This window comes from Natator depressus, chromosome 1, assembly GCF_965152275.1.
Source record: "Natator depressus isolate rNatDep1 chromosome 1, rNatDep2.hap1, whole genome shotgun sequence".
NCBI classification, from domain to species: domain Eukaryota; kingdom Metazoa; phylum Chordata; order Testudines; family Cheloniidae; genus Natator; species Natator depressus.
The window spans coordinates 151,655,467-151,671,745 of NC_134234.1; the positions used below are offsets into that span (position 1 = coordinate 151,655,467).

Genomic DNA, 16,279 nt, shown 5'->3' on the forward strand with positions numbered 1-16,279 from the left:
GAGGTGGGGCTTTGAAGCTGGGGGAGACAACACAAAGAAATGCCAGAGATGAGATCAGTTTCCTTGACTGGGGTTGGCTGAGTAACTTGTTACTCACATGAGGCCTGGTGTGTTCTCCAGCTGCTTCTGCATGTCCTGTTAGCAGCAGCTGCTAAGAGTCTGTTTGATCCGTGTGATTTTCTTTTGGGGGCTACCCAGGCCTTTTCCTCTGGAGGTTAGATTAGTTGTGTGCACCGCAGAGGGCTACACCTGAAATCTATTTGGAAATTGCAACTGAATGCAGTTGCTTCTTGTACCAAGGGGCATTTCAAATTGGGAGCCTATTACCCCTATGCGCCATGCCCTGCATTGGCTACAAATTGATTTCCAGGTGAAGTTTAAGGTGAGTTTGGCCTAAATGATTTGGGTCCTGACAACCTTGTGATACCAGGTCAGGTGTAATCAGTTGAGATGCCAAGCTAACAGCCAATGGCTTTTAAATGGGAAGGGCTTGGTGTGACATATCTCCTCCCCGCCTCCCTTCATCTGACAGAATTGGTGACCTTCAAAGAAAGCTGCAGGCCTTACCTATTTTCCCAGATTTTCCGGGGGGGAGACCGGGTTAGGTGCTAACTTGGGGTTTGGAATGCAGAGCAATTTGGAGTGTATTTGGGGTGCATGTGGCAGTACATAATGCCCTGCGCAGGTCATTTCCTAGGTTTAAATAAATAGTTTAATAGCCCAACATGCCAAATAAACTTCACACATGCATTTTTGAAACATCCCCTTCACGTTTGTAAAAACATTTGCCCGAGGCTGCAGCCACCATCTGTTCTGCTCATTTGAAATTTTGCAGTCTCCTAGCGAGAGCTCTCAAAAAGTGTCTCTCAACCCAAATTGCATACCAGCCTCTGTACAGCAGCTCTATTATCCAGATAAATTCAGGTGTGGACCCAGGCCATGATGCACTGGCCCACATCCAGGAGCCCAGGTGAGGGTTAGCAAGATGGCTGTGTTATATTTCCTTTGAACAGCACACCGCAGGGGTTATATGCACGCTGCACAGCGACAAGTCAGATGAAGTTTACCAAAACACCTCTACGGGTACTTCTGTCTAATAAGAACTAAGTCAAAATATATCAGCTCCAGCTGCTGACAGGAAGGGCTATGAAATGAAACACGTTGCAAGTTGGCAGCAAGAGGCTTAGGCCTCATTTACACTTAAAAATTAGATCGACCTAGCTACGTTGCTCAGGGCTGTGAAAAAATTCCAAGCCTTGCGTGCCGTAGTTAGGTTGACCTATCCCCAGTGTGGATGCGGCTAGGCTGATGGAAGAATTCTTCCCTCCACATAGTGACTGCTTCTTGGAGAGGCAGATTAACTACATCTATGGGAAAAAACCCTTCTGTCAACATAGGAAGCATAAACATTACAGTGCTACATAGGCACAGTTCCAGTGCAGTAACTGTACTGCTGTAACATAGACAGACCGTTAAATAATCTTAGTGCACAGTTGCATGGTCTCTATATACCACAAACCTTAGGAATCTATTACTTGTAAAGAGACAAGGTGGGTGAGGTAATAGCTTTATTGGACCAACTTCTACACTGCTACAGCTACACTGCATACAATGCTTGTAAAGGCAGCAGGCCAAATTCTGCTTTCAGAAGCCTGAATGTAAAATTTAAACCGACTCAAGTCAGTGGAGCTACTCTGCATTTTCACTGCTTTAACAGAGAACAGAATTTGGCTGGAGGTGTCCTAGGGTATTAAGTTCCATTAAAATAATTCCATTATTTTCAAAGGTAGGTTTAAAAGAAATTGAAAGAGGTTTTTAACTGCAGTAATTAGTGCTGTCAAGTGACAACTTAAAATCCATTCAGCCTCTACTGACAGACATAATGATATGCAAAGAAACCCATAACTGTCATGGGACTCATTGCTAATCAAAACACCCACACAAGAAAGAGCCATATTTAGAAGCAAACTCGATGTGGATACTGGTGGGGGTTGTGCTGGAAGTATCACTTCCCCTCCGCCAGCTTTTGAGCAATATCAATGGTTACCTCACCAGTGCAGCACTGAAGGAGTTAAACTGATTCCTCACCAGATTGAGTAACCTACTGAATTCTCTAGACTCTTTCCAGGAGGATCACAAATACTGAAGTAAACAGATTTTTGTGCAATAGAGAAACCAGGCCAAATTCTGACCTCAGCTGCATCCAGGCATCAGACTTCAGTGGAGTTTCAGGAGGTAAACACGGCAGTAGGATGATTCCTGGCAAAGGGCCCCGGTGGCCAAAAATACACTCACAGCACAGCAATAATTTGTGTAACACTAAGCACAGTTTCAGCTCAACAGCAGCCACAGTGGACGTTCCCACACCTACTCTAGCAGTATTGCCAACCCCAAACATTACTAAATCATGAGTCAGACCCCTCCCCCGCCAAATCACAGGATTGCCTTAAAAATCATGAGCTTATAAAAATACAATTTTTAATTGCCTTCTGGTTTTGAACCTTTAGAGTTCACATTTTCCAGCTTTTCAGTTCTTTGCAGCCATGAGTGCTAGGCACTTTCACTATATATATAAAATACACATCTGAGATTCTCACATATTCACATGATTCCAGGAGCTGGGACAACCAGAAAACCCCCAGATATCACAAGAGTTGGCAACGTGGTATGTGAACCACAAAACTACAGCAATTCGTCTGTCCACAGAGCTTGATGCTCACAAATAGGCAGGCTGACCCAGTAACATCACAGCTAGCTCCAGGCATAGAACTGTGGCCTGGTCATTTGGGAGTTGCTCACTTACAGTCAGTCCAGTGCACTCCAAAGGAATGTACTAAGCCATATGTGTTGTAATAGAGTCAGACGGGCTTCTCAGTGTGAACTAACAACTTTGTGCTTAGTTAAACCATCTAAACAATGTGTTTACTCTGAAGCCTAATGCCCCAATAGAGGTCAGTACTGTTAACTATTTCACTGCTGATTATTTTGGTAGGCACATGAAGCTCCAATGCTGATGTAAGCAGTGTCAGGATGAGCTCCACCCTGACATCTGGTGGTGAGGTGTGGCAAGTTGTGGAAAAAAACTTCAGGGGCCGATCTCATTTGCACAGGCACACCCACCCCACCTAGACTGAGGCCATAGCTGCCCAAATGGTCACTTTGGCTGCTGTGGGATCCCCAGTGTCTCTGTTATTGGGGCAGAAAGAATAAATTGTTATTACCCTGATTATGGGAACTGTGCTTGGAACTGTACTTGGCCTTTTGTTATGATGGAGGGACTCACCATCAACTAAGTAGCACTCGCTAGGCAAGGGTCATGGGTTCCAAAACTGTGTGAATTGAGAGAGGCTAGGGACAAGTATTAATACTTGGTGGCATGGGCCCCTTGGTGAGGGCCTTACATGCTAATTGCACTTCCTCCTCTCTCCACTGTGGAATATTAGAGCTAATTTTGATTTCATTAATGTTGGCAACAAGAAGAAAGCCAAGGAAAGTGTGGGCCCCTTACTGAATGAGGGAGGCAACCTAGTGACAGAGGATGTGGAAAAAGCTAATGTACTCAATGCTTTTTTTGCCTCTGTTTTCACTAACAAGGTCAGCTCCCAGACTGCTGCGCTGGGCATCACAGAATGGGGAAGAGATGGCCAGCCCTCTGTGGAGATAGAGGTGGTTAGGGACTATTTAGAAAAGCTGGACGTGCACAAGTCCATGGGGCCAGACGAGTTGCATCCGAGAGTGCTGAAGGAATTGGCGGCTGTGATTGCAGAGCCCTTGGCCATTATCTTTGAAAACTCGTGGCGAACGGGGGAAGTCCCGGATGACTGGAAAAAGGCTAATGTAGTGCCAATCTTTAAAAAAGGGAAGGAGGAGGATCCTGGGAACTACAGGCCAGTCAGCCTCACCTCAGTCCCTGGAAAAATCATGGAGCAGGTCCTCAAAGAATCAATCCTGAAGCACTTACATGAGAGGAAAGTGATCAGGAACAGTCAGCATGGATTCACCAAGGGAAGGTCATGCCTGACTAATCTAATCGCCTTTTATGATGAGATTACTGGTTCTGTGGATGAAGGGAAAGCAGTGGATGTATTGTTTCTTGACTTTAGCAAAGCTTTTGACACGGTCTCCCACAGTATTCTTGTCAGCAAGTTAAGGAAGTATGGGCTGGATGAATGCACTATAAGGTGGGTAGAAAGCTGGCTAGATTGTCGGGCTCAACGGGTAGTGATCAATGGCTCCATGTCTAGTTGGCAGCCGGTGTCAAGTGGAGTGCCCCAGGGGTCGGTCCTGGGGCCGGTTTTGTTCAATATCTTCATAAATGATCTGGAGGATGGTGTGGATTGCACTCTCAGCAAATTTGCGGATGATACTAAACTGGGAGGAGTGGTAGATACGCTGGAGGGGAGGGATAGGATACAGAAGGACCTAGACAAATTGGAGGATTGGGCCAAAAGAAATCTGATGAGGTTCAATAAGGATAAGTGCAGGGTCCTGTACTTAGGATGGAAGAATCCAATGCACCGCTACAGACTAGGGACCGAATGGCTAGGCAGCAGTTCTGCGGAAAAGGACCTAGGGGTTACAGTGGACGAGAAGCTGGATATGAGTCAACAGTGTGTCCTTGTTGCCAAGAAGGCCAATGGCATTTTGGGATGTATAAGTAGGGGCATAGCGAGCAGATCGAGGGATGTGATCGTTCCCCTCTATTCGACACTGGTGAGGCCTCATCTGGAGTACTGTGTCCAGTTTTGGGCCCCACACTACAAGAAGGATGTGGATAAATTGGAGAGAGTCCAGCGAAGGGCAACAAAAATGATTAGGGGTCTAGAGCACATGACTTATGAGGAGAGGCTGAGGGAGCTGGGATTGTTTAGTCTGCAGAAGAGAAGAATGAGGGGGGATTTGATTGCTGCTTTCAACTACCTGAAAGGGGGTTCCAAAGAGGATGGCTCTAGACTGTTCTCAATGGTAGCAGATGACAGAACGAGGAGTAATGGTCTCAAGTTGCAATGGGGGAGGTTTAGATTGGATATTAGGAAAAACTTTTTCACTAAGAGGGTGGTGAAACACTGGAATGCGTTACCTAGGGAGGTGGTAGAATCTCCTTCCTTAGAGGTTTTTAAGGTCAGGCTTGACAAAGCCCTGGCTGGGATGATTTAACTGGGAATTGGTCCTGCTTCGAGCAGGGGGTTGGACTAGATGACCTTCTGGGGTCCCTTCCAACCCTGATATTCTATGATTCTATGATTAGGAGTCTAGTTACAGGCTGCTGAGCTCACTTTGGGCTAATAGTGCACCAGCAGTGAGGCTCCCCTACTACAAGCTGAATTCACCAAAGAGCTGAACTGACTAAGAGCTGAAATCACTGAGCATTGTGTTAAGTAGTGGGGGAGCCTGAAGATATATCGTGGAGCAGTTTGCGGGACGGCTGGAGTGCCTTGTGGACAGGCTGGTGGAGCAGTTCGTAGGATGGCGGGAGCTGCTGGTGGGACGCGGAGCAGTCTGTGGACCGGCTGGTGGAGTAGTTCGTGGGACGGCGGGAGCTGTTGGTGGGCCGCAGAGCGGAGCTGAGTGAAGGAGTTCGTGGGGCGGCTGGCGGAGCGGAGCGAAGCGAAGGCCTATGGAGCTGTGGGGCGGTCAGCTTCAGATCATGTAAGGTGCCTCTTACCCCCGTCCCATCTCCACCCAGGGTGGGAGGTAAAGCTCCGCAGATAAACTTTCGAACTCTGGGGCTGCCCTGACCAGGGACAGAGACTTTTGGGTCATTGGACTTTTGGGACTTTGGGCGATTTGGGGTTGCTGGACTCAAGAACCAAAGGGAAAGGGGCATGCCCCAATTTGCTTGGGGTGGGTTTTTTTTTTGCTCATGGGTTGTGTTATGAATCCTGTTGGTGGTGTTTCCCCAACATAATGCCACATTGTTTCTCTCTGTTATTAAAAGGCTTTTTGCTACACTCAGACTATGTGCTTGCGAGAGGGGAAGTATTGCCTCTTGGAGGCGCCCAGCAGGGGTGGTATATATTTGTCCCAGGTCACTGGGTGGGGGCTCGAGCCGGTTTGCATTGTGTTATTGGAATGGATCCCCTAGATATTGAACCCGGCCCTTGTTGCTGCCAACTCTGACGGGCAGAAGGGTTACACTTATCTAGTGTGGTTGGACCCTGGGGTGGATATTGGGAATATACCCTACCAGTTTAAAGAATAACCCACTGTTGTCAGTACTGGTACTTCCTGTGCCAGCCTCTCTCCCCCTGACGCTCAGTGCCTGAGCTGACTGAATTACTCACCCCCCTGTCTAGGAAAGTGCAGGGAGGGGAAAGAAACTGGTGGCTGTCTACCCTATTCCTTCTAGATGAAAAAGGAAGTGGGGCCAAACTGTTTGTCACCTGAGTGCCTCCTCTAGAAGTGTATTACCAGCACTCCCGATTTCACTCAAATTTTAGCCCTGAGTCGCAGGCCTCACTGAGTTGCCTTTGTCTGGGGGACCTGGAGCCGCTCTTTCAGCTTTTCTGCAGAACACAGAACCTGCCTGTCCTCCTCCTCCCAGCTCTCACTGCCCCTCTCCCTGTTCCCTTATCCTGTACCTCCTTGCAGCACCTGCAGCACACAGGGGACAGCAGCAAGTGAGAGAGGCCGCAGGCCCCACCAGCAATAGCAGTGGGCACTGCCACCATGGGCTCCAGGGCTGGAGCACCCACGGGGAAAAATTAGTGGGTGCTCTGCACCCACCGGCAGCCAAAGCTCCCCTCTCTGCCCCCCCACCCCACCTCACCTCTGCCTCCTCCCGAGTGCACCGCATCCCTGCTTCTCCGCCTACCTCCCAGGGCTTGAAGCTGCAAAACAGCTGTTTCACAGCATAACAAGCTCCGGGAGGAGGGGGGGAGGAGCGGGAACATGGCACACTCAGGGGAGGAGGTGGGGAAGAGGCAGGTCTGGGGGGGGGGATTTGGGGAAGGGGTTGGAATGAGGGTGGGGCAGGGGCAGGATGGGGTGGAGCAGGGCTGGGGACAGAGGGGGGTTGAGCACCCACCGGCGTCAGCAGAAGTCAGTGCCTAGGGCTGCTACGAAAGGAGGAGGGTGCAGGGAAGTCATAGTATCTGGAGGAGAGAGCAAACACAAAGGGAGGGCTTGGTGTAGAGACAGGAAGGAAGTACAGTGCAGTGTGCAAGGACCTGAGACAGATTGGAGATATGGCGGGGCAGGAGGGGTGGGCACACAAAGGAGAAAGAGGTGGGGAAGGTAGGCCAGGATCTCAGTGTAAGGAGGGTTGAGGAGATGCCAACTGAAGAGACCAGGGGACATGCTGGCTTTGCTCCCAAACTCAGATTAACTGGCTCTAGCTGCAGTTCATTTACTGAAAGAGTGAAATTAATTCACCGGAAAAGAAGGCAAAGGGTTTTTCCACCACCCCCCAGGCATTGTTAGTGAGCGATCCCAGCCTCTCTCATTTTATTCTAACACACCCTAAAGAAACCATTATTATTCTGTCAAAAGAGGCTTTAAATATTGCCTTACGTCCTGCATGCGACAGTATTGCCATGTACAGATCCTGTCCTGACAATTCCACACACAAACATCAGCCTGGCAAGCAGAACATACTCTTAGACAGAACGGGTGTTTTCTCCCAAGAGTAATACATACTGTGCATCTCCCCCGGTCCTCTTTCCCTCTCCTCCAGGTTTCACTGCAGCCTGTGTATCAGTGCAAAAGATACATGAGGCTTGAATCTGATTCTCATTCATGCCCATGTAATTTAGAGGCAACTTCCATTCAGGTCAGTAGAGTTGTACCTTTGAACAAGTGATGGGAAATCAGAATTGGGCCTGTGGTTTGGACTGGAGCATATCCCTGAGTTTGGGAGACTTTTAAGCTGAGGGTGCTGTGTTGGTCTGGTTAGTTCAGCCATCGCTATTTCGATTAGCTGAAATCATAAGCCTGTACTTGCCCAAAAATATAATTACATTCTCTCCCCCGCCCCCCGTTATGTAATGGCTTTGTTTTAGATTCCTAGTAATGCTATGTTGATGGCAGAGAGCCAGTTCTAGGCTGATTTTTTTGTGGAGTGGGGGGGGCGGGGGAGAGAATGCAGCAGATTGGTTTGTCAGCAATCCCTGTTTTGCTTTGGAGTTTTAAAGGACAGAAACGTTCTTCCAGCTCCGCTAATCCTCCTCTGATACAGAGGATTTTCCTGCCATTAAATGATAGCTTTGGAGAGGAAAAAATGCCAACTCTTCAGAGATGGACCAGTAGAACTAATGGCCGGGTCCAGAGAAGGATGGAGGATGCGGCCATTGCTCCGTTAGGTAAGTGATGTAACCATGAATAAATGAGTTATTTTATTAAGGGTTCATTGTGGCAGTTCATTGCTGGTTCAATAACGCTGCTGTGTAAAAGCATCTGTAGATCTGATTACGTGATCAGTCTCTAGCAGCCTAATGATTTTTCCTTATTCCCATCCATCTAGGCACATTTCAGTGGTTCACCTCATGTTAAAGACTTGGGCAAGCCCTTGCTGAAAAGCCCTGTGAAGAATAGTACAAAACTGAAGTGTGCACTGAAAAGGTCAGTGACAAAAATAAATAAAAGGAAGAAATCAATACGATGGTCTGAAGCTTAGGGGAGAGAGTTGGTTTAGAAAAACCTCTCCCTGTGGATTTCAATCTTCCTTTCTAGACACAGACACTATAATGGGATGATGATATATGTAAATGATAATGGACTGAAATGATCTCCGTTCCTTCCATCTACTTTTAGATCCCAGAAGTTTACTTGCAAGACCTGAAATGCCACAAGTGACTAATCAAGGTGATGTTTGTCATCATTTTAAATGGTGAGCAGTATTTTTATTTTGTGAAAGCCAATAGTAGTTTCTAGGATTAGACCAATCACTTTGAATGTTTTTGGCTAACTATATCATTTCAAACGTCGTCTGCTTGTGCTGCTGAAAACCCAATGCAGATAACTTGTAGGTCTTCTCATTCATTTGTGTAAATATTAAAGTTATTTAAAATAATGTTGCAGTTAAATTGAATTGAGAAAAAAATTCTCCCCTCCTCCACCCCCCACTTCTCAATCTCAATCACAGAACCAGTTTGGTGATATTCTGAAACTGACAATATTTTTTCATTCTTTTATATTACACATATTTAATTCAACCAATATTACCACAGATTCTCTGTCTGAGCTGACAGGAGATAAAAGTTCCAGCCAGTATAGCTGCTTGAACTGTACCAGACGTAGCCCAAGGAGCAAATGTGTTTTTTTGGGGAAAAAAAGAGTTTTGAACAAACAGAGTCTTCCTGTTTCCAGCTGAGATTTAAACACATTCATAATTTTTAAAATGATTTGCATAACAACAGCATAAATGTGTCAGTGCTTTGAATACAGATCTGCTGTCAAAAGAGACTAGAAATGGGATCAAGGTGCAAATTCAGATTGGCAACTAGGTTTGGATTTTGCACCCTCTCAGAATTTGGTGGTGCTCAGATGAAGGATGTTAGCAGGACCCTTAACTGTAAAAAATAAGGGAAAAAATACTGCAAATCTTCTGATAGTGAGGGGTTCTGCGCTTTTTTTTGGGGGGGGGGCAGGGGGGGTTGTTGCTTGGAGGACATTCTCTTCTAAGGCTGGATTGTCCCCAATAATGGATTCAATATTTTATGCAGACTAGGGAGATTTATTTGTAAATAGACAACCTATTTGTGTTGTGAAAATCTGCTAGCGGTAGATCCACATTCAGCAGACCAACAAAAAAACTGCTCGTTACTAGAATCTCATCAGACTAGGAAGTGACTTGGCTTGATCTGAACTCAGATGTTTTCTTCAGAAAATCAAGGGATTAGAGAGCAAACTGGGAGTCAGGAGAGCCGGGGTCTGTACTGAACTTGGCCACTGACTCATTGCATGATTTTGGGCATGTCACTTATTCTCTCTCGGTCTCAGTTTACACATCTTTGTAATGGAAATAATTAATTTAAAATGGCTGTTGTGTAACCGTGACTGAAATTTGTAACTCCTCCACCAGCCTTTACGATGACTTGCAAAGGAAAGTTTTCACTAGGTTTGGGCTTTTTTTCCTCTTCATAATTTACAAAGAGTCTGAAAAGTGTTTTTTTAAACAATATTATGCTTATTTTTTACCTTGGAATATCAGGAAAGTCAAATCAGGTCATCTCTTGTTTTGCTGGAGGAGCTGTAATGGAAGGGATTTGATTGCTGAATTAGGAAAGGACTTCCTTTATCAAAAATGTTAATTAGTTATTGCAGTTAAATGTGTGTTAAGAAAAACAAAACAAAAAAGAATTTTAAACAGTCTGAATAAAATTCCTCCCCCCTTTCAATTATTCTACGTTCATTGACTTGATTCTTGTAGTGTCACCGTTTTGCTAGTTCTCCAGTTCCCACACAGCCTCCAGGGTAATTTCTACAGTAAAAAACAATCAGAATTTTTTTTGGTGGGGATGCACCCTGCTCCCATGTTCAGGCTTTCTTTATACAACATAAGGGCTCCAATCCTCCAGAGACCCATATGGTCAGACCCCAATGCCTTCATGGAATCCCACTGACTTTAAAGGGTTCTGTCAGGCAGTTTGGTTTGCAGGATTGGGGCCCGAAGAAGGATTTAAAAAAGGCACAAACCCAATTTTAAAAAATTTCTGCACAGGTCACCTTGAAAAGGGACAGAAATGCTCAGAACACCCAGAAAAGCTTCAAACAACAATTTGATTTGTATAGGAAAGCCAAATAGTCTAGTCAGATAGAAGATGGAGAGCTGCTGAAACTTAATCTTTTATAGCAAAATCACCACAAACAAGTGGTTGATCTTCCAAACCCCCACACAAGAAGAGCAGGCAAAGGCAGCAATCACTGCACCATTAGTCCCCGCGGAGAGCAAATCTGGCCAGGCACCATTTAGTCTTGCAGCTTGCCTTTGAGGAATGGGCAGTCTCACCAGCGAATGCCCCTTCTGCTACTCAAGGGCCCAGCGTGAAACTCGTGAGGCTGGCAGTCCTGTGAGAGAGTTGGCTAGCAATGAGGAGGACAGCTGGTTATTTTTTTTAAAAAGTAGCAGTGATATGAGAGCTGATAAACTGCAACAGAAAAATCACTCAGCAGGTGACACCCTGCCAATGACAATGTCAAGAGCTTGCGGATGTTCTTTTTCATTCCAGTTGAACAGGAGGTGGGACACACCTTGGGAGAGCAAGTACAAAATGAAATCTGTTTTCAGTTCTCTCCCTAAAGACTGTATTTCTCAGACTTCCAGCTGTGTAGGCTTTCCCTTCACACACAGCCTCATCTGTCACTGCTTACACTGCCTCCGGTTCCTGCTCCTCTTGTTTGAGTGGAACCAGGGAGTTTTCACCTTCCTCATCACTGTACATCCTTTTGCTTGATCCTAACTACACAGCCAGAACGCCATGGCAGCCACACACTTGCAAGGCAGCCAGGGTGCTAGGAAATAGTAACCAATGGGTAGAGCAAAGCAAGCACAATACCGGAGGCTCAGAGCATCACCTTTAATATGGAATGTCTAGTCTGAGGAAAAATGTGTTTCAAAGATATTCCTGAACCTGCCTTTCCCTCATGTTTTTCCATCAAATCCATTGCAGGAATGGCTTTTTAAATACTACACTTTACTTTTAACCGCTGATAGTTCTCCTTATATTAAAGCACCTACCCAGGTCACTAGTGGAATAAATTTCAAAATGAATCGACTTTTCCCAGGAAAAAGAGGCAAAACCTATGGACATTGCAATGCCTCAGACAACTAACTGCTCCTCCTGCTAGCTGGCAAACCTGCTTGCAGTTCTCCCAAACAAACAAGCCAATCCCCCGCCCAGCTGAAAGACCTGCCAACCCCCAAAGCATCCCAGGCTCAGTCCCAGTGGGAGTACCTAGACATTAATTATGGTGATACCGAGAAAGACGTGACAGAAGGTGGAAACATTCCTAAAAGAATTTAGTAGGAGATGAATTCAACAGGATTATATAGGAACCGACAGAATTTGAGAGAGATTAAATCCATTATAGAATTCCACAGGAGGCCCTAGGGCAAAATAACCCTCCTTGAGTAAATTCTGTAGGATTCTTCCATGAGAGTTCTGGTTCTCCTTTAGTGAAACTGTATTTTAATGGGTCATTATTAGCGGTCTGGCTAGATCTGAGGCATAAATTAGTCTTTTGGTCATAATTAACATTTACTAACTGCTCCTGTTTCTCTCTCTCCTCTTCCCCCCCAACCCCCCGTTATCTGTGTGGCAATTGTACTGCTCCCACCACCAGTCATTCTGTGTATCCCTCACATCCATGCTGCGTGGGCCTGCGTACGTTCCTGCCCTGCCAACTGCGTGTGCACCCAGGAGCGGAGCTGTTCCGTCCTGTGTGACCGTGCCGGCCTTCTGCAGATCCCCAGTGACTTCCCCTGTGAAGCCTCCTCTATCAACCTGGATAAAAACAGTATTAAATTCGTCTCAGAGAGGGCCTTTGGGACTTTGCCTTCCCTCAAATCTCTCTCACTCCAGCACAACAACATCTCCTTCATCACTCCCGGGGCTTTCAAAGGGCTACCCAGGTTGACTGAGCTTAAAATGGCTCACAACGAATACATCCGCTACCTGCACACTCGCACTTTCACTGCCCTCAAAAGGCTTGTCAGACTAGATCTTGCTGACTGCAACCTTTTCAACATCCCAGACAGGATTTTCATAGAGCTCCCTGCCCTTCAGGAGCTCTTCTGTTTCCAGAACAATTTCCGAAGGATCCCTGGAGCCATACGAGGCATGGAGAATTTGACCCATGTTTACTTGGAGCGAAACAAGATAGAAGCTGTAGCCTATAATTCTCTGCAAGGCCTCACCAGGCTGAAGTATCTTAACCTCCAAGACAACAGAATAAATGTCATTCATGACCAAGCCTTTCAAGATTGTCAGAAAATGGAGTATCTCTATCTGAATGATAACTTGCTTAGTGACCTCCCAGAAAACTCCTTTGATGGGCTGAGATACCTGAAAATGCTCAATCTTGGTGGGAACTTTCTCAGGAACGTGTCCAACACCTGGTTCCGGGACCTGGTTCAACTGGAGGTTCTGTACTTGGACCGAAATAGGGTCAACTACATTGAAGAAGGGGCTTTTGAAAACCTAACCAGCCTGGTCTCTTTGCATTTGAACAGTAACAACCTAACTACCCTGCCTTTTTCCGTCTTCCAGCCAGTCTATTTCCTGGGAAGGCTCTATCTTTTCCGGAACCCCTGGGAGTGTGACTGCAGGCTTGAATGGCTGAAGGAGTGGATGGAGAATTACAGACTTGTCAGGGATATTCCTTGTGTCTCCCCCTCCTCAGTAGCTGGTATTGACTTGGCGGATGTGCTATTTGACAGATCACCTGAAGGTTACTGTCTTGACCCAGTGGAGTTAAACGTCACGTCCTACAGCCCAACCCCGACTGAAGAGCCTCACTCTACCACAGAGAGCAAGTTCAGCAGCCTTATCTCCAAACTTCTGCTCCAGGAGGGCCTTCCCGAGGGGATGGCAAACACCTCTGAAATATTAACCAACACCACCCTGCTGGACAGGCTAGGTGATGAGGTTTCTTCAGGGGTGGGGGAATATGCTATCTCTTGCTCTTTCCACCTCCTGGCACTCATTACAGCTCAAGCAGTGATGGTTCTGCAGAGTAAATAACCCAAGGGCTGCCTCAAGCACGTTGCTATTTAAGAACTGAGTTTCTGTAGAATGTAGTCATTAGAGAGGAGCTGATGCTGCGGAGTTCAGATGCTGATCTGACTCCAAATTTCCCAGCAATACAGCGGGTGTTTGGGTCCAGGAGTTTGGTTTGGGCCCATCTTTGGAAGTAACTAATCTCTTGGAGGCAGGGATTTTATCTTTTTTGTGTTTGTAAAACCCCATGTACTTTGACAGAACATTATGAGACAGCAGCAATAATAAGGAGTTTGAGCTAACTATTGTCTCTAGGACAGCAGCTTTCCTCCGCTAGATGTGAACTGAAAGGGCACCTTACTGAAGACAGCACTGCAGCATGTATTCATTTAGGGCCAATCCTGATTCCCTGGAAGTCTCTGGAAAAACTCCCATTGATTTTCATGGGTGCAGGGATTGAACTCTAAACTGTGAGCCTCACCCATAGATCCTGAGACACATAATGAACCTGATCATCTGCTTATGGTGTTTTATGCTGATATAACTCCACTGACTTCAGTGGAGTTACTTCTGATTTACACCAAGGTGGGAGGAGAATCAGATCTATTCTATTCAACATGCACACCTGCTGCACTACACAGTGTGCACAACGCCAAGAGGAAGGGGGGAAAGTGAGCAGGTCGGTAGCCCTGTGCTAAGGTCTGTGGCTTATCAGTCACATTGGAAATTGCATTTGGGAAGAGCAAGCCATTTTGACTGGGCCTACATTTTTCTCATTCTCCCACCGCTGCTCTAACATAGTGTTTCTCCATGACCGGTCTGTGGACCGGTGCCAGTCCCTGTGATCGCCCTGACGCAGTTTAGGAAGGCAGCAGGCCGGTTCCTGGTATCCAGAAGGTTGAGAGACACTGCTCTAGCACCTGTACAGCCTCAGTGGTGCTCGGAAGAGTGAGCGCGCTCATGTAGAGAGGGCAGCAATGCTTTTTCCAACTTGTCGTCTAACCCTCCTCAGAGCAGATTTAGATGACACGGGGGCAAAACCACCAGTGGCCTGTCTATATTAGCCCTCCCACCTAATACCAGTGGAGCTGTGCTGGTGATAGACCAACAGTGGGGGCACCTGAAGAAATATGGCTCTAAAGCAGGCTTCCCTGACCTGGTAATTTCTTTGGGGCCTGTATGTGGGTATACAAACACAAACCAACCCCCCACTCTCTGGGGAGGACAAAACTAAAAGGAAAATAGACAAGAGACTTTGGGGAATAAATGGCTGAATGATGGTGGGTAATACAGGACTTCACCACACAAAAACTAATTTTAGCAGTTTCCCTGTGCTTAAATCTGTGACTGGCTATTGCCGGGAAGAATTGGGGACACAGAGTTTTAAAAAGGGCTTAAAAATATGACTGATTCTGCATGTAAGTCACACAGGCCAACCACAATAGTTTCCACTAGGCCATTATTTAACAACTCGTTAGTGGTTGTGTCCTCAAGGAATGTGACCATTCCGAGTTAAACAGGTCCACTCCTCGTTTCTGCCGAGCCCCTCACAACTGAAAAGAGGCAGCAACGGATGTGGTAATTAGGCCACAACTTTATTCACTTAAAATATCTGGCAGTAAATTGTACAGTGCAGGTCACCATCCTTTCCTTAATCATTTCAAAATAATCTCCCACCCAGTCCCAGTGCTGGACCCTGCCGCCATCTCCTTGTATAAGGTAAAAGAGGACTCAAAGAAGTGGGGTTGGTTCCCTGCTGTTCCAGACACAGGAGCCCAGTACTGTCCTTCCTCAGCTCCCTTAAAGCGAGCTAGAAAAAAGTGTGTGTGTGGGGGGGAAGGGGATGGGGGGAGTCAGCTCTCTGCTGTACCAGAAAAGGGAACTCCAACCCCACAACCCCTTCTTCAGAATCCTTAAGGGATGCTTTCTTTCAGATCTTTTTTCTGTCTGTTTTAGTGGGTGACTGGACCCTTCCATAATGCGTATGCGCACTGGACACCTGTCACAAGTTTTACCTATTAAAGGATGACATTATGACTTAACCCCCCTACCCCACTGTACTGGGTCCCAGATCTGCTGTGGGAAAGGTGAAAAAAACCACCCTGCCTTGGCTACACTGGCAGTGAGGGAAAGATTCCTGCCCAGCCCTCAGTGAAAAAACGGGACTAGCATTATTTGGGGGGGAGGGATAGCTCAGTGGTTTGAGCATTCGCCTGCTAAACCCAGGGTTGTAAGTTCAATCCTTGAGGGGGCCATTTAGGGATGTGGGGCAAAAATTGGGGATTGGTCCTGCTTTGAACAGGGGGTTGGACTAGATGACCTCCTGAGGTCCCTTCCAACCCTGATATTCTATGATTCTATTCTATGCCCACAAGAAGGTCATGAGGAAACCGAGTCCTCTTGCAAGTTTCATGGGAGATGGGAGAAATCATGACCACTTAGCTCATGCAAAATGACTGTTCAGCTCATGAACTTCCAGCCCAGTTGGTTTCTAAAAGCAGAAGTATCCTCCTCCTCAGTAAAGTGTACCAGCCAAAACAGGGGTCTCTCGGGACTTAATGATAAACTCTATTGGGCTCTGGTATTATTTACCCCACCTTTTCAAAGAAAAACAACTGCAT

At 46.5% G+C, this 16,279-nt stretch overlaps 1 protein-coding gene across 1 annotated transcript; it reads left to right on the forward strand.

Annotated features, from left to right (window-relative positions):
• The first annotated feature begins 8,121 nt into the window (after positions 1 to 8,121).
• NYX (nyctalopin) lies at positions 8,122 to 15,291 on the forward strand. Its single transcript, XM_074946320.1, has 4 exons — positions 8,122 to 8,300; positions 8,462 to 8,559; positions 8,752 to 8,827; positions 12,283 to 15,291. Exons 3-4 carry the CDS (start codon positions 8,806 to 8,808, stop codon positions 13,680 to 13,682), a joined length of 1,422 nt encoding a protein of 473 aa, XP_074802421.1. The 5' UTR covers positions 8,122 to 8,300; positions 8,462 to 8,559; positions 8,752 to 8,805; the 3' UTR covers positions 13,683 to 15,291.
• Positions 15,292 to 16,279: the final 988 nt, after the last annotated feature.